At 39.0% G+C, this 19,225-nt stretch overlaps 1 protein-coding gene across 3 annotated transcripts in view; it reads right to left on the minus strand.

The window, feature by feature from the left end:
* Positions 1-17,618: 17,618 nt before the first annotated feature.
* Positions 17,619-19,225, minus strand: part of rnf44 (ring finger protein 44) — a 142,810-nt gene continuing 141,203 nt past the window's right edge. For all 3 annotated transcript variants that reach the window (XM_060837137.1, XM_060837139.1, XM_060837138.1), the window contains one exon: positions 17,619-19,025. In XM_060837137.1, the coding sequence (XP_060693120.1) occupies positions 18,963-19,025 (63 nt within the window). In that variant the 3' untranslated portion in view covers positions 17,619-18,962. The remainder of the gene's footprint in view (positions 19,026-19,225) is intronic.

Raw genomic sequence — 19,225 nt, forward strand, 5'->3', positions numbered from 1 at the left:
TTGTAGTATTTTTGAATACATATATAACAAAAAAATGCAGATATAGTTTTAATCACTGTGGAGTGTGGAAGTTTTAATTATTATGAAGTGTGGATATACCCCCAAGATCATATGCCTAAGTTTTCATTAAATGTCTATTATAAATGTTAATATTTAGTTTGAATTGAGTCTCAATTAAATTGGTAACTTTTAGATCTGGGGGTGTTCATTCTGGCATTTGTTTACAGGCAGTTGGCTTTAGATATAAAATGTATTTTTAAAATATGCCTATAATGTTAATCAATATCATTTATGTTTTTCATTCAAGGCAGTCAATGCTTCAGTTGCTATTTGAGTTGATTTTGGATGAGACCAGTATTGTAATGGAAAAGCAGTTGGTATTGGTTGAAACCCTTATACGCTGTCAACTTGGAAAAATTTGAGGCTTTTTTTTGTATGTATTTTTAGAAACTTCGTTGTGGCGTTAGTGGTCATGGTTTACATCTTACTTTTGCTATTATCAGTTACTGAGTTATTCACATTCCTTTACATTTGAGAGTAATTGAGCAGTAGGTTGTTTGGGTTTGTTTCTGATTGTAATCTTCAAAAACAATGGAAAAGCTTTACAATCTGAATTGCTGTATGACCATATAGGAAGGGATCTATTGACAGCGATGTTATTTAATGTTTGTGTATAACACTTAATTATAAAGTAGTCTCTAAAGGTTAGGAATTTAAGCAAGGAGGAGATATTTACTGACCTGAGTAATATTTTGCCCATTTTGAAAATCTCCCCCCAAATATTATTGTAGCTTCAACATCTGTTTTGTTGTCCTGCTTGAATTAAGCCATGCCCTTCCCATACATTTTGGGGATGTTGGTGTAATGGTCTACATTTGAGACTGGTGCAAACTATAATGGAACAAGTTCCTGTTTTAATTAAAGGATTAAAATCTTGTACCAGAAATTTCCCCACTTGCCTAACAGTGTCCACATAGAAATTATTCACATTTGAACTGGCAGTTCGGTCGCTACTTCTGAAGCTCTTGTCTTTTTTTTAACGTGCAAATGAGAAGTATATTCCAGATTGTAATATTTGTGAAAAAATCAGGGAAAATCTCTTTGAAGGACCACACTTGTTTTTTTTTATATATTGTTTATCAGATTATCGATTTAAAAATCAATCACCCAAAAAGTTGTGAAAATCCTTTTTGTGAAATGTCTGGAACTTCTTAAAAAAAACAACAAGTTCTTTCTAAATTGTCAGAGGATAATCTTTCTGTATTTCATGTCTTTTGTTGTAAATGTTCAGATCAATTTTTTTTGTACCACTTTTTTTTGACATTTCTGATTATTGAGCTAATTGTAAAACACTTAGTTCTGTTCAGACTCTGTGGCCTATTCAGATATATTTATGATCTGTACCAAAAGGATTGAGAGCCCCAAATGCAATCTTATGCCAAAAGCTGCTGCTGTTTTCTGTTCACTTGGAAATGACCAATTCAATTTCAAATCAAAATTCTCCATATGTGCCCCCTCTTTTCCCCCCCCTCAAAGAAACCATTCAAAAGATTAACAAGAATAAGGCATTGAGTGATACTGCATCTGAAATTAAATTCTGAAAATAATTTTCCATGTTCATAATCTGAAATTGAAGAAATTGCTATGTACGATGCTGTAAGTTCAATACTCATCCCATGTCTTGTAACTTATTGAAGTTGAATGGAATACATATAATAACTACTTGAGGAATGTGAGTAATTTGTAATTTTTAATATTTTGTCTTGAGTTCATAAATGGTCAAATAGATTCATGTCTGTTTGTTAAAAACTATTACTGAACTTTACTTATCCATTGTTCTTATCCTCATGTTCTTCGACCTTCATATACTGAGACATCATAAGTGTTTCTATTCCTACAAAGTTGTATGATTGAACAGAAGAAGCTAATTAAACAAAACTAGTCTCTATCTCCAATTTTAGTATGAGTAAGTGAATACATTTATACCAGCCTCAAGTTAGAAAGTTAGGAGTTTGTTACTCGCAACTTGAACAGCCACCTCAGTACATTGTGTGGATGTACAACAGTGCTGTTAAAAGTTTTGTTTGATTTAATTGACATTAAACCGAGCCTAGTCTACCTGCCTTGGGTGGGTATAAAAGATTCTATACTTTTTTTTTAAAAAAGGAGTTGGGGAGTCCTCCATCTTTTCAATATTGATCCCCTGATACTAAATACCTGGAAATTGTATTATTTGGTCATTTATCTAATTGGTTTGTTGCTATGCTTGGTTGCAGCGTTTGTCTGCATTACAACAGTGCTATACTTCAGAAGTAAGTAAATGTCTATAAGGCACATTGGCATCCACTGACTTTGTCAAAGGTGCAATACAAACATAAGCTATTTCTTTAAGTGGCTTCTTAAAAAAAATTCCAGTTAACTGTCATCAGTTAGCTAACCCAGGTTGAAAGTGTTCACTGTTGTAAGTTCCATAGCACTGTGGATGAATGAGTTTGAGTGTACTTTTTCTGATGGTACGCATTTTCCAGCTTCAGCATAGATCAAACCTAAACTATAATATAGTGCCATTATGTAATTTAAATCTGTCTTGTATTTAATGTACTTTAATTTTTTGAATTTTATCTGAGATGTTAAAGATTGTACAACTTTACTAAGCCCCCAAGAGGAAGCAAAGATTCAGTTGCTTCTACAAATGAGGCACCTAATTACATTCTGACAATGTTGTGGTTCTGTTCGCCAAGCTGGGAATTTGTGTTGCAGGCGTTTCGTCCCTTGTCTAGGTGACATTCTCAGTGCTTGGGAGCCTCCTGTGACACGTTTCACAGGAGGCTCCCAAGCACTGAGAATGTCACCTAGACTGGGGACGAAACGTCTGCAACACAAATTCTCAGCTCGGTGAACAGAACCACAACAACGAGCACCCGAGCTACAAATCTTCTCCCAAACTTTGAACATTCTGACAATACAGTACCATGAATTTCATAATGGGAATAGAAGTACAGTATTAGATTAAGATCATTCAAAAGCAGAATCCTGTTATCATCCAGTAATAATTTGATTTTGGTACAGTTTCTACAGTTCTGAATTCTAAGTCTAAATACTTGACTGAGTACATTGTTGAAAAACATTAAGAACAATAAGGATGCATCCTTATTTTGGATATTATTTTAAGTGTGGAGAAAATAATTAATGAACTACATGTACTTCCCAAAATGGAGATGCTAAACAACTTGGATTAGATGAGAATGCAAGGATTCAAGTCTGACATGACTTCAGAATTGAAGAATAGCCTTACTGGACCCTTTGGTACATCTGATTATCTCCATACAGATGCTGTCAGACCTGCTGAGTTTCAACAGGACTTTGTTTATTTACCTGGAATGGGTGGGCTGTTTTATGAGGAAAGATTAGCTACATTAGGTTTGAATTCACTGGGGTTTAGAGGAGTAAGAAGCAAGTTGATTGAAATATACGAGGTCCTAAGGGATCTTGACAGGGTAGGTGGAACATGGAGATCAAAGGTCATCAGGGATATATGGGAATGTAGATTTGAAGTTACAAACAAATCAGCCATGATCTTATTGAATAGCAGTGCAAGCTCAAAGGGCCTGATGCTGCACTTTCTTTCATACGTGTGAAAAAGATATGGAAGTTTTGCTATAAATGTACAGTGAATTGTTGAGACAAACATAGAGTACTGTCTAGATTTGACACCTTGCCATAAGAGGGATATATTCTCTTGGAAACAACCTGAAGATTTATTAGGCTGATTCCTGAGATGGTAAAATATTTTTGGTGGATGGATTAAGCAGGTTGAGCCTATTCTTACTGGATTTTAGCAGAGTGAGGAAATCTTAGTGAATCGTGTAAGGTGCTGATGGGATTTGACAGGTAAATACAGAGAAGATTATTTCTGCTTCTGGGGAATCTAGAACTACAGGACACCCATTTCAAAATAAAAATCTCTCATTGAAGACTGAGAGGGGAATTTCTTTTGTTAGAGAATCTTGGTCTTAGGAATTCTCTCCCAGAGAGCTTGGAGACTGCATCATTGAATTCAAGCCCGAGTAACAGTTTTGATTTGCAAGGTGATCGAAGGTTATGAGGGTTAGGCGAGCAAGCAGAGTTAAGGCTTTGATTCCATTACTCAGATCTTATTGAATGAAGGAGAAGACTTAATGTGCCATGACCTACATCTCCTTTTTCTTAATCATATCTAATATTCTTTGTTGCTGTAAATGAGATACTTATAGCAGCTCCAGCTTCCTCATTTCCCCTCCCCCCACCTTGTCTCAGTCGGTTCCCTCAACTCAGCACCGCCCTCCTAACCTGCAATCCTCTTCCTGACCTCTCCGCCCCCACCCCACTCCGGCCTATCACCCTCACCTTGACCTCCTTCCACCTATCCCACCTCCATCGCCCCTCCCCCTAGTCCCTCCTCCCTACCTTTTATCTCAGCCGGCTTGGCTCTCTCTCTCTTATTCCTGATGAAGGGCTTATGCTCGAAACGTCGAATTCTCTATTCCTGAGATGCTGCCTAACCTGCTGTGCTTTGACCAGCAACACATTTGCAGCTGTGATCTCCAGCATCTGCAGACCTCATTTTTTACTTATAGCAGATAATCATTATATCTTAAGTAAACTCTAGAGGTAAAAATCCTCATAGCATTTAAGTAGTATTTTGATGTACACTTGTGATGCCAAGTCATTCAAGACCACAGGCCAAATGCTGGAAGATGGGATTAAAATAATTAGGAGATTGTGTCCACACTAGTCAAAAACAGTGGCAGAAGGGCCTTTTCCTGTGCTTAGATCACCACGACTTTTTGAACCATTGTGATTTGTTTTCTGAGAGACTGAACCTGAAGGGTTTGGGTTTGATCCTTTGATTTTGGTTTAAGCTTAATGCTATGTTTCACCTCAATGTAAAATTATCTTAAATTTGTGTTTTTTTTTCAATTGTTTTGGTTTAGCTGCTACCTCTTAAGTTATTCATAGAGATCTACAGCACAGAAATAGACCATTTGGTCCAACTCGTCTATGCTCACCTAGGCCCCTATCCCTGTAAACACTTACTATTCATATACCCATCTAGATGCCTTTTAAGTGCTGTAATTGTTCCAGCCTCCACCACTTTCTCTGGCAACTCATTCCATACATGTACCATCCTCTGTGTGGGAAAAAGTTGCCCCTTAGGTCCACTTTATTTTATTTCCCCTCTCACCCTAAACCTATGCCCTCTAGTTCTGGGCTATCCCTACCCCAGGGAAAAGACCGTGTCTAATTATCCTATCCATGCCCCTCATGATTTTGTAAACCCCCGCCTCCGAAGCTCCAGGGAAAACAGCCTCAGCCTATTTAGCCTCTCCCTATAGCTCAAATCCTCCAACCCTGACAATATCCTTGTAAATCGTTTCTGAACCCTTTCAAGTTTCACAACATCCTTCTGATAGGAAGGAGACTAGAATTGCATGCAATATTCCAAAAGTGGCCTAACCAATATCCTGTACAGCTGCAACATGACCGCCCAACTCCAGTAGTCAGTACTCTGGCCAATAAAGGAAAACATACCAAATGCTGCTTTCACTATACTATCTACCTGCCACTCCACTTTCAAGGAGCTATGAACCTGCATTCCAAGGTCTCTTTGTTCAGTAACACTCCTGAGGATCTAGTGTATAAGTCCTGCTAAGATATGCTTTTCCAAAATGCAGCACCTTCCAGTTATCTAAATTAAACTCCATCTGCCATTCCTCAGCCCACTGACCCATGTGATCAAGATACCATTCTATTCGGAGGTAACCTTCTTTTGCTATCCAACACCTCCAATTTTGGTGTCATCTGCACTTACTATCCCACTCATGTTCACATCCAAATCATTTATATAAATGACGAAAAGCAGTGGACCCAGCACTGATTCTTGTGGCACACTGGTCACAAGCCTCCAATCTGAAAAGCAACCGTCCACCACCCTCCGTCTTCTACCTTTGAGCCAGTTCTGTATCCAAATGGCTAGTTCTCCCTGTATTCCATGAGATCTAACCTTGCTAATCAGTCTCCCATGAGGAACTTTGGCGAATGCCTCACTGAAGTCCACATAGATCACGTCTACTGCTCTGCCCTCATCAATCCTCTTCATTACTTCAAAAACCTCTAAGTTTGTGAGACATGATTTCCCACACGCAAAGACGTGCTGACTATCCCTGATCAGTCTTTGCCTTTCCAAATACATGTAAATCTGTCCCTCAGAACTCCCTCCAACAGCTTGCTCACCACCAGTCAGGCTGGCCAGTCTTTGGTTTCCTGGCTTTCCTTACCACCTTTCTTAAATAGTGGCACCACGTTGGTCAACTCCAGTCTTCTGGTACCTCACCTGCAAATATCCCTGATACAAATATCTCAGCAACGACCCAGCAATCACTTCCCTAGCTTCTCAGAGTTCTAGGGCACACCTGATCAGGTTCTGGGGATTTCTCTATCTTAATGCAGTTCAAGACATCCAGCACCACCACCTCTATAATATGGACATTTTCAAGATGCCACATTTCTCTTTCCCCACATTTTATATCTTCCATGTCCTTCTCCATAGTAAACACTGATGCAAAATACTCATTTAGTATCTTGCCCCATCTCCTATGGCTCCACACATTGGCTGCCTTACTGATTTTTGATGGGTCCTATTCTCTCTACAGTTACCCTTTTGTGCTGAATATATTTAGACAATCCCTTATCATTCTCCTTAACTCTATTTGCCAAACTATCTCATGTTCACTTTTTGCCCTCCTGGTTTCCCTCTTAAGTATGCTCTACTGCTTTTATACTCTTCTAAGGATTCACCTGAACTCTGCTTTCTATACCTGACAAATGTTTCCTCCTTTTTCTCAACCAAAACCTCAATTTCTCTAGTCATCCAGTTTTCCCTATGCCTACCAGCCATTTCCTTTCACCCATACAGGAGTGTATTGTCTCTGGACTCTCATTATCTCATTTTTGAAGGCTTCTCATTTTCCAGCCGTCCCTTTATCTGGCGAACATGTGCTCCTAATCAGTTCTTGCCTAATACCGTTAAAATTAGCCTTCCTCCAGTTTAGAACTTCAACTTTTAGATCTGGTCTATCCTTTTCCATCACTATATTTTAAAACTAATAGAATTATGGTTGCTGACCCTAAAGTGCTGTCCCACTGACACCTCAGTCAACTGCCATGCCTTATTTCCCCAAGAGTAGGTCAAGTTTTGCACCCTTCACTAGTATGTACATTCACATACTGCAACAGAAAATTTTCTTGCACACACTTAACAATTCCTTTCCATCTAAACCCTTAACATTGACAGTCTGTTTGGAAAGTTAAAATCCCCTACCATAACTACCCTATTATTCTTACAGATAACTGAAATCTCCATACAAATTTGTTTCTCAATTTCTCACTGACTCTTGGGGGTTGATAATACAATCCCAATAAGGTGATCATCCTTTTCTTATTTTTCTGTTCCAACCAAATAACTTCCCTGGATGTATCCCCAGGAATATCCTCCCTCAGTACAGCTGTAATGCTATCCCTCATCAAAAAGCCACCCCTCCCATCCTCACCTTCTCTCTTGCACTCCTGCCCATCCTTGCTATTGCAATTGTATCCTGGAACTTAAAACTGCTAGTCCTGTCTGCCCCTGAGACATGTCTGTGTAATTGCTTTGATATCCCAGTCCCATATTCCTTACTTTTCCTGAGTTTATTTGCCTTCCCTGTTAGACCTCTTGCATTGAAGTAAATGCAGTTTATCAGTCCTACCTTATTCTCTGCTTCGTCCCTGCCTGTTTGTTTGACTCAGTCCTTTTCCCAACTGTCCCAGTCTCAGATTGATCTCGCTTCTCACTATTACCCTGGATGCCAATACCTCCCCCCACCACTAGTTTTAATCGTCCTGAGCAGCTCTAGCAAATCTCCCTGCCACTGTATCAGTCCCCTTCCAAATCAGGTGCAATACGTCCTCCTTGTACAGGTCACTTCTACCCCAGAAGAGATTCCAATGATTCAAAAATGTGAACCCTTCTCACCCACACCAGTTCCTCAGCTATGTATTCATCTGCTCTATCCTCCTATTCCTACACACACAAACTCATAGCACTGAGAGAAACCCAGACATTACTACCCTCAAGGACCTTCTTTTTAAATTTCTGCCTAACTCTCTATATTCTCCCTTCAAAATTTCATCCTTTTGCATTCCTATGCCATTAGTTCCAATGTGTACAATGACCTCCTGCTGGTCCCCCTCCCACTTGAGAATATTCTGCACCCTCTCTGAGATATCCTTGATTCTGGCACAGAGAGGCAACACACCATTCTGATTTCTCGCTGTCCACAGAAATATTTGTCCCTTATCACAATCACTCGCTTGGAACCCGACATACTCATTGCATTTGAGCCAGTCCCGATACCAGAAACTTAGCTGTTTGTGCTACATTCCCCTGAGAGTCCATCACCCCTCCATTTGCCAAAACGGGATACTTGTTTGAAATGGGGATAGCCACAGAAGACTCCTGCCTACCCCTCCTACCATTCCTGGAATTAACCCATCTACTTTGTATCCACAGCTTTTCTCCCTTCCTACAACTGCCATCCACTATGCACCCGTGCTCTTGTAAATTCCTTATTGCCTCAATCTGCCACTCCAACCAATCCACGCAATCTGATAGGATTAGCAACCAGAGATACTTCCTGCAGACATAATCATCAGTAACGTGGAAACTCTCCCTAAACTCCCACATCCGACAGGAAGAACATATCATTCTACTAAAGGACATCTTTGCTCCTTCACAATCTACAGACCCAGAAAGTAGCACTGTCTTTTTGCTGTAAAAAAAAAAAGGTGCTCCAGGCTAACCTAATACTTTATGGTTTTTAACAAGTTTCATCATGTAACCTACTGGACTTTGGCAATGTGGAGGGGTGCAGTACAGAAAACATGTTATAAATACATGGATTTGTTCAATTATCTTTGATCAGTTTTATTTGAAAGACATTTTTTAAAGAAAGGAAAGCCTCAGAAACTGGTAAAAGTAATGGAAATACCAATATATCTTTAGAGTTAGTAGAGAAGAACTTGTCTATTCACTCCCTTTTGAAAATCAGGAAAGCTAGATGCCTATATAAAACACAGAACATAGCTTAGTAATAGTTGAAAACTCCATCCTGGTTCTCTACAGCTTGATTAAATAATTCATACCGTAAACTTGTGAACTGTCTCTTAACATTTTTGCCTTTTGTAAAGGAAATGAATATAAGAAATAAGAGCAGGAATAAGCCATTCAGCCCCTCAAAACTGCACTGCCATTCTAAAACATGTTTTATCTACTCCAGGGCTCAACTCTTACTTTTATGCCAACTCCTCATAGCCCTCAACTCCTCTTTCAAACATCTATTTGCCTACTCATTAAATACTTCCAATGATCTGACCTCCAACTCACTGAGTAGAGAATTCCAGGCATTTGCTATTCTGAAGAAATTCCTTTTGTACACTAGTTTTAAAGGAGTGTCCCCTAATTTTGTAACTGTGCCCCTGAGTTTGAGATTTCCCCCACATTTTCTCAATAATCAATAAGATCACCCCTTATTCTCCTAACTATAATGACTAAAGGCTTGGCCTATTTGGCTATTCTTCTTAAATCAACACCTTTTCATTCCAGGATTTAGCCCAGTGACTCTACTTTGACTGGCATCAAAGGCAGCACATTCTTCCCTCTGAGCAACAGAGCAGTGCAGATGCTCCAATCAACATGATCGGTGTACCAAAGCATTGATTTCTGGTTTTGGAAGTTCACACATCACAGAATTGTAATGTTGACTAAACAGGCCAGTTGGACCATTTCTATTACTTAGTGCTAATCTGTTTTTCTTCCTGTATCTCTGCAGACCACTTCTATCCAAATAATCAACCAATGCCCTCTTGAATGCCTCTACTGAACTTCCATCCACCATATTTCCAGGTAGTCCATTTCCATACTAATTGATGTGTGGAATTTTTTTCTTTTGTATCACCTTTACTTCATTTGCATATCACTTTAAATTTATGCCTCTTGTTTTCTTTTACGAGCAGGACCGTCTTCTCCTTATTCATCCAGCCTGGTCATGATTTTATGAACCTGTATCAAATCTCCTTGGCCTTCTCTCCAAAGAAAACAGTGCCAACTTCTTCAATTGGTCCTCACGTGTTTTTCTTAAATTCCTGGAGCCGTTTTTGCAAATTGTTTCACTCTCTCTAACGCAGTTATATCTTTCCTACAAGGTAGTGTCCATTACTTGGACAAAATACTCCAGGTGAGATTTAAAGTGCCTTGTACAGGTTTGATATCACCTTGCTTTTTTAAAAACTCTATGCCCCTATTAATAAAGCCAAGAGCTCGATATTTTATTTACAGCGCTTTCAACCTGTCCTGCCACTTCAACTAGCCTATACACGTATGCACCCAGGTACACTACCTGCTTTAGAATTGTACCCCCTATTTTATGTTGGTTTTCAATGTTGTTCTGACCAAGTGCATCACCTCATACTTTTATCTGCAATGAACCTCATCTGCCACCTATCTGTTCACTACCTTGTCAATATTCTTTTGAAGTACCATACTGTCGTCCTCTGTTTACAATTCTTCCAGGTTTAATGTCATCTGCAAACTTTGAAATTGTCCTTGCACATAAAGATCCAAACCAGCAATATGTCAGGAAAAATTGCTGCTTGTATCTACCTCTTAAAAATTAGTGGACCAATATATCCTTCTTAAATAGGGTGACCAAAAGTGTACAGTTGTGACAAGATTTGCCTGTTTTTTAAACTCCAACTCCCTAGCAATGCGGGCCAAAACTAATTTTGTTAAAGTCAATTGGATTTGATGTTAACTGTTTCTGTCATCACAGGTGCTGTCAGACCTGCTGAGTTTCTCCAGCACTTTGTTTCGAACTTCCATTTGACTTAGCATGCAGGTACAGCAAGTAACTAACATTTTGTTTCGTGCACAAGAACATCCAAGTCCCTCTGTATTGCACTTTTTCAGAAGTCTCTCTCTCTCTACTTAAATAATGGTTTGCCTTTTGATTCTTCTAACCAAACTGCACAATCTCACTTTTCCTACATTAATCTGCCAAGTTATTTTTGTCCAGTAACTCCATCTGCCTATATCCCTTTACAGATTCTATAGATCCTAACTATACCCAATAGCCTCCCACCTACTTCTGTATCATCAGCTGATTTGGATACATTTCACTCTTCCCCTCGGCCCCTGCATCACCAACCCCGCCCCCCCCCCCCCCCCAAACCCACCAAGTCAGTAATACAGATGATAAATAATTGATGCCCTAGCACAGATCCTCCACTTGTAACGTCTTTCTAACATTAAAAAGGCCCATAATCCCCAATCTGTCTTGTGTCAACCAATCCTCAATCATTGCCAACCCCCCCCCCCCCTCCCCTTTTCCATGAGCTCCTATCTTGTGCAATAACCTTTTCTATGGTACCTTTTGAGTGCCTCTGGAAATCCAAGTACATTACATCTATTGGAAAGTCACACTTTGAGGATATAACAAGCAGATTAGATAAAGAGGAACCAAGTGTGATTTCATTTTCACAAAACCACGATGACTTTGTAAAGAGTTTCTAATTGTCCTACTATTTCTTCCTTAGTAATGGATTCGAGGATTGTCCCACTGATAGATGAAAGCTGATAGGCCTATTGTGTCCTGCTTTCTCTTAAATTATCTGTCTTCTCACTCTTCCTCATTATCAGTTCCACAGTTGCATCCTCCACTGGGTTCCACACTCACTTAGCTAAAGTCTCTGTTAATCCACCTCATCTGCATGTTCCTGGATACTATAGGGCAATTTAGTATGGCCAATTCATATAATCTGCATGTCTTTGAGTTGTGGGAGGGAACTGAAGCACGAGGTAGAATTGACCTAGTGGGAGAATGTGCAAACTCTACACAGATAGGAACTCAAACTGCGAGGCAGCAGTGAAATTCTACCGCGATGTGATCATACACGTCAGGATCCTTAACTATGAGATCAGTTATTAATCCTAGCCTATTACATATTACAAGACCTATTCCCAGGAAGGTTTTTCAACATACTAGAAGAGATAATCACTGGCGCACTCTACAAATTAGTCTTCCATGCTACCTTGCACATCGGTTTTACTCAGTGAATTAAAAAAGATTAAAGTATCCACGACAATTGTAGTGCCCTTCTCTCATACCCCTAGTATTTTGATTAATATTTTGTTCTACAGTGAGAAAACTGTGGGCCTCATAGACAACTGTCACCCAAATATTTTTCCCACTCTTTCCACATCATTATCTGTTGAAACTATATCACTACTCTGCTGTACTTTTATCTATCTTCATTTATTTTATCCTTCCTGTTTCCTTTTGCCATTTTTACTTGGAATGATAAATACATTTGAATATGGAATGTGCAGTCCTGGTCACCCTGCAAACTTGTCTCTGTAATAGTATCAAGTCACATTCATTCATTTCTATTTGTACTTTCAATCCATCAATATTGTTACAAAAATTAGAGGGAATCAGATATACAGCCTCTTAGTTTTAACCTTTTTTGTTTAAATCATAAATTGTATCCCCTAGTTTTAGTCTTCATTAAGAATAAGAGTTCTACCTTTCAAGAAGGAGGTAAGAATGTTTTTCTCAGGGTTGTTAGTTTATGGAAGTCTCTTCCCCTGAAAGTAGTGCAGGTTGTGTCACTTAACCTATGCAAGACAGTATTAGGTGCATTTTCGATAGACAAGGCATTTAAGGGTTCTGGGTGATGGGAGTCAGCAGATGGACCAAGTTGAGACCACAATTAAATCAGCGACCAAATAAGAATGATTGGCACAAATGGCTAAATATTTTAATCTTGCTCTGAAGGAAACACCTTCAAATATTGTGACCAGTCTACCCTTTCATTCACTCAGGGACCTTCAAATGCTTAACAGCAACAGTTGGTGGCATAAAAATGAGGCATACCCTTTGTGCAAGTTCTCTTTGTGGATTCCTGCGCTGAGTGAATTCTGCAGGATACTCAATTGGACCTATGGCCAGAAATTAATATACAGTAGGTAATATCCTATGATTACATCAGTTCAGACATTGAAAGATTTGGGCCAAACCTGTTGCTTCTGTTTTTTTCACTAATTAGATCAGTGTCTGGTTAGCAACTCCCCTGCCACTGGGAACTATTTTTTTAGTGTATAATGCTCAAAACCATTCATGGTATTGTTCAAATCATGTTCTTTACTTTTTATGTAATTGAATCTTTTTGTCCTAGCTCTATTCTCTAAGTCTGTTCTTAAGATCCCAATGTCGTTCTGAAAGTGTGGTACCAAAAACTGGCCACAATATTCCAGATGGCTCTTAACCAGTGTTTAACAAAGTTTTACCAACAACATTTTGCCTTTGTAGTCAACACGATGATTTATAAAGCCATGGATCACATCTAGCTTTATAAAAGCTTTCTTAACTTGTCGTGTGGCCTTTACAAATGGCAGACACAAGATCTATGTTGCTGTATTGCCTTTAAGTAGTCCCTCTTAATTAACCCAAAATGAATCATTAAACGTTCTCTGTTCTAACATTCAATTTGCATTTGTCTACTTCAGAAGTCTGTATTCCTCAGAAATCCAGGAGAAAGTGAGGACTGCAGATTCTTCAGCAGTCTGTCTTTCTGAAATCTATCCTCCAAGCATTTGATTTTTGAATTTCTTATGATTACTAGGTTTTAAAAAAACAACTTTAACGTAGCCAAATGGTTTATAGACTAACCATGATGAGTAATGTTATTTTATTACATCAAATTTCTATGCATTATTTATCATAAATACCATTTGGGAACTAATGCTCTGAATGTTGGCTGACTGGCCTACTTCTGCACCTATGCTTAATTACTTTGCAACTGGCAACCATACAGTCAGCTGCTGACAATGTGGTTTCAAAACTGTGGGTCACAACTGGAGTTGCAAACTACACTTAAAGTTAATATTTTGTTAATATCATTATCACGCTGTCTACTGGCATTGAGCCAGTTGCCTCATTTGTTTATACATCTCAGCCTTGTTCTCAGGCCCAGTGAAAACTGTCAGCTGCAGAAAGTCTCAGGCTGTCAAGAGTAGCTATGCCCATCACAGACTAGCTGACCTGTGTGTACTTTGAATACAGTAGTCACTGATTAGTATGCCCCCACATGTACTCTCAAACCTAGTGTCTGTACAAGGGGGTGGATGGGGAGAGAGGGAATGTGGGGAGGTGGATTGGGAGATGGGTTCAATACTTCACTTATCATTAGAAATAGCAATGAGCTCGACTTAAACCTCCGTGAACAGTGACTGTGGCATGGGTGGTCGGAGTATTTATCAGTATTTAAAAAAAAAGCTATTTTCAAGTTATGGAAAATCTTGGATAAGTTATCTAAAATAAGCCTCAACCTATCAAATTAGTTGAATAAACTGTTTTGCAGTGTATTATTCAAGGGACACTTCCATGATGAGCCAAGATACCCAGTTGCTATGTTAAACATGCTGCCTGCATAATCTCACGCACCAGCTTCTTTAGTTTAAATTATATGGTACTTTAGTAGATGGCAAGTAAGTCTAAGAAATGATGTTTCACAATCCTGATGGAATTGTTCTATAGTCAACACTGCTTAGTGGTTATCTATGCTTTTTAGAGTTCTCTTTAGATCATGCTAAATTCCTGTAAGGAATGTTACTAAACCATAAAAACAATAGCATAAAAACATTTGTGTTCTGAATTTGCATTTTTTTCCAACTGTTTTTATACTCTGCCATTGAGTTATGAGAGCAAACTCTCTCATCCATCATCTTCACTACAATCGTAGAATCCCCTTAGTATGGAAACAGGCCATACAGCCGGTCATCCCACTCACTCACCTCCCTATCCCCATCCCTGTAACTGTGCTTTTCCCATCACGGTTTTACCTAACCTGTACACCTTTGGACTGTGGGAGGGAACTAGAGCACCCAGTGAAAACCTATGCAGACATGGGAAGAATGTGCAAACTTCACATGAATAGTCGCCAAAGGGTAGAGTTGAACCCAGGTCTCCGGTGCTGTGAGACAGCAGTGCTAACCACTGAACCATCATGCTGCAATTTTTCTTGAGTAGAGCAATAAATAAATTGTGAAGCTGCCCTCTGTTTATACTAAGTTCCATGTTGGAGCCAAGTTTGAGACATTGCCTTTAGACTTCTTTTGGAAGAATCGAGGTTTCCAAACAACATTAAGTCAGTCATGAATTTTTTTTTCAACAGGTGAAGACTTAACAATAACATTCAAATAAAACTATTTTATAAGAAGAATGTTGAGTGGTCCTAATGTCCAGAAATTGTACTAGATCAGATAGCAATTAGAATTGCCTTCCGATTCAAAAAATATAAAAGAACTCTCAAAATCATGAAAGCAAAAAAAAATCTGAAAAACTTGAAATGATCTATGCAAGAGTATTCAGTATGGCATTATGAAGTGGGATGTCTTTCTGTTATGACTTTTTAACGGAGTTAACTAAGCTTATTTTAAATGAACTGCTCATTCTCTTGGTGTTCTGGCCAATATTCCCCCTTCAGACAACACTATTGGTTCATAAATAGCCTTGGGAATGGAAAGAAAATAATGAATGAGCAAGGTTCTTTCTCTGGGAGAGGACAAGTATTGCAATTTAAAACCTGTAGAAAACCTTGATTACCAGATTCCTTCAGGGCCCCTTAATGGTTTCTGGACAAATACAGAGGGTCCAAGGAAGAGCAGGTCAGCATTCAACATGTAAACTGGATAATAAAAACAACCTGGAAAAGTTTCAGATAATAGAAAGGGCCCAGTTTGGTCTTCTGGTAGGGAGGAGATCTTGAATTGCAATAATCCACTGCACAGTGGCCAAGGAATAAGGTTACTTACTCCCAATTCAACAATGCCCAGCTATCTTAGTCTGATAGCTTAAAGGACGGCTGATGTGATAAGGTAAAAAAATTAGGTCAATACACAACACAGCATGAAATTACAATGATGAAGGTGACACTGAATTAGCTTCCAAAAAGTGATTGTGGACAGAAGGAAAAAAACTGAAGCGATGAAGCACATTCATTCAATGTCTTAAAAAGGTTAACTTGATTGATAGGCTAACCTTGCTTATTGTCAACGTTATTAATTAGTGAGTTTTAAGAAGATTTGTAACTCCGGTTGAGGTTCTGGATGCAAATTTGCTCGCTGAGCTGGAAGGTTTGTTTTCAGATGTTTTGTCACCATACTAGGTAACAATCAGTGAGCCTCTTGTGAAGCACTTGGTGTTAGTGACCCACTTTCTGTTTGTGAGTTTAGGATGTAATTTCCTGTACTTTTTCTCAGAGGGTGGTAAATGGGGTCCATGTTGATGATACACGAAATATGTCAGGATACATGAACATCAACTAGCCACAAACTAGCATGCTGGAAAAGCGCAGCAGGTCAGGCAGTATCCAAGGAACAGGAGATTCGATGTTTCGGGCATAAGCCCTTATTCAGGAATCAGTTTCCTGAAGAAGGGCTTATGCCCGAAACGTCAAATCTCCTGTTCCTTGGATGCTGCCTGACCTGCTGCACTTTTCCAGCAACACATTTTCAGCTCTGATCTCCAGCTTCTGCAGACCTCACTTTCTCCACAAAATAGCATGACCCTCTCTCACTTGTATCCTTACATACAGATGAAGGAGGACACCACTTCGACAGGGACAACACATCCATCCTAGATCAAGGCAAACAGAGACACGCATGGAGAATTCCTAGAAGCATAGCATTCCAACTGGAACTCTATCAACACACATCAATTTGGACCCCATTTACCACCTGAGAAAAACAACTGGAAATAACACCACAGGAAAGGTTGACGACATCATAAGGAAATCTCAGCACATAAATAGAAAGCGGGTCACCAACATCATTGCTTCACTGGAGGCTCACTGATATTACTGAGTATGGTGACAAAATGTCTGAAAATGAACTTTCTAGCTCAGCAAGCAAACTTACATCCAAAGTTATCAATTTTAGGACTTTAGTGCTTATATTTGCATTGGAGACTTGGGAACAAGTGACATTTTCTTTTTGCAAAATGTTAAGGAGATTATCAGGGAACTAACGTACTGACATTCTCAAAAAAATGTCCCTACACATGAAGATTGTGGACTAAAATGTAACAAGGTTACAAAAAAAGTGTTATGATGTCAGAATATAGTTAAGACAAATCAGTAAACCAGTTAACTCTGTAGTGCAATTAGACAATATATGAAGGCACTCATCAAAGCCAGTGCAAAACATAATTCAATGTACTACCTTCTCCACTCATATCCTGCTCAATAGAAAATGCTTCCATGTCTAGATTCTAATTTGGGGCTTGGAAGAAAATATAACATATGAGCTTAATCTATACAAAAAAACAGTCATGTTGTGACCAGGGTTCAGCATCATCCCCGCAGTTGTGTGATGGTAATGGTGACGACAGCAATTAACACAAACTCCTCTATTTCCTCTCAATGTTCAGAGTCTGTAACACACTTTCTGAAATTAGAACATTAAATTCAGCCATGGAACTTGGTTATGTTGGTATACATCATACATTTATTAGTGAACAACCCTCTCAAATCAGCCACAACAATAAAAAATGATTGCACTACCTGGTAAAGCATAACTAGCAACTTTCATAAAAAAAGTACAAATCTGTTAAAAATTTCGTCTCTGAAACAATTTGGTTTACAGATGTATAATACATTATAACTAGTTATGTTAAATGCTACAACAATATGATTCAAATGGGATGAAAACACAAAATGTTTAGCATCAGAACCATTTCCTATATATATATTAGCAAATTTCAAATACATACATGGCAAAATGAGGTAACTGTAACTGTGCAAGTACCAAAGCAAAAATCTTCCTAACACAGAACACAGGGCCCTGGCCCCTGGCCAATGGGTCTCCTACAGAGTCCACCGTCCCTCAGGTCAGGACTAATTAAAACAGTAAACAATCCACTATCCCACCACATAAATCATTGGTAAACAATTGGTGGCATCTACAGAGCAATCAACAACCACAAATCCTAAATAATTTAGCTGCTTGGAATAATTTTTGCACCACAAAGGCTGTGAGCTTAGGTATGTGTGCAGTACAGTGCATGGCAGTAATAGCTGAGCACAGATTCCCACCCCCACCCACAGCTGGATAGAGCTAGTCATCACCAGTCCAAGCTGGCTGGACACGCATGCATATGTGCACATTAAATATTTTCCCTCCTCTAACCTTTCACTCAAACACATTCACGCACTGTTATTCATGCAAACAATACAGGAAATATTTTGGAAGTGGTTAGGATAGTGTGTGCAAAGGCACACAAGAGAACTAGACCAGTGTATGGTACAAATACAAGAAAACATGGATAGGTACATTCAGACATTACACAGATAACAGACACGCGCACGCGCGCACACACGCACACACTTCTCAAGCATCCTGCTTCGCTCCATCAGTACAGTATGCTGGAGGGTTTATTGGGCAGAGTACCCCATCGTCTTCCACCTACTGTTTCTTTTCGAGCATATGATGAGATCACAACCCCTCAAATTTCGTGTCAATACTTGGAATGATCATACAAACTATAAAATGTTAATACACATCAAAATACACGCAGGTTAAAATCTTTGGAGTTTGGAACACAATGTTAGTACAACACAACTCCATAACTGTTTCTAAGCGAAGATACTAGGTGTTTGCTGAAGTCATCAAATCGCACGGTGCAAACAGAGGTAACAGGACTCCAGATAAGATCCTAGATTGCTGTTGTTCAAGGGGAAGGCTTAAGGTAACACAGATGAGTGGGTGAACATTGTGCTCTCCCACGTCACCTAGGTAACGTCTTCAATATTGTGCTGCGGAAATGGCTTTACTCTAAATCTCGGTGAACTTCAGAAGCATCAGCTCGACAGATAGGACATGTACGATTGGTCTGGATAAAGAAGAAACAAAAACTTACTTTTGCTGTTATGAATGATGCAACAATCACTTAAGATCAACAGCACTATGCAATAGAAGAAATCTGTTAATGCTCTACAGCAGAATGTATGGCTTGATGTCATGCTGTGTGCATAGATATAACCGACTATATAGACAAACTAAGGACAATAAAAAGGTACACATAATATGAAT

This window comes from Hemiscyllium ocellatum, chromosome 16 (assembly GCF_020745735.1).
Source record: "Hemiscyllium ocellatum isolate sHemOce1 chromosome 16, sHemOce1.pat.X.cur, whole genome shotgun sequence".
NCBI lineage: Eukaryota > Metazoa > Chordata > Chondrichthyes > Orectolobiformes > Hemiscylliidae > Hemiscyllium > Hemiscyllium ocellatum.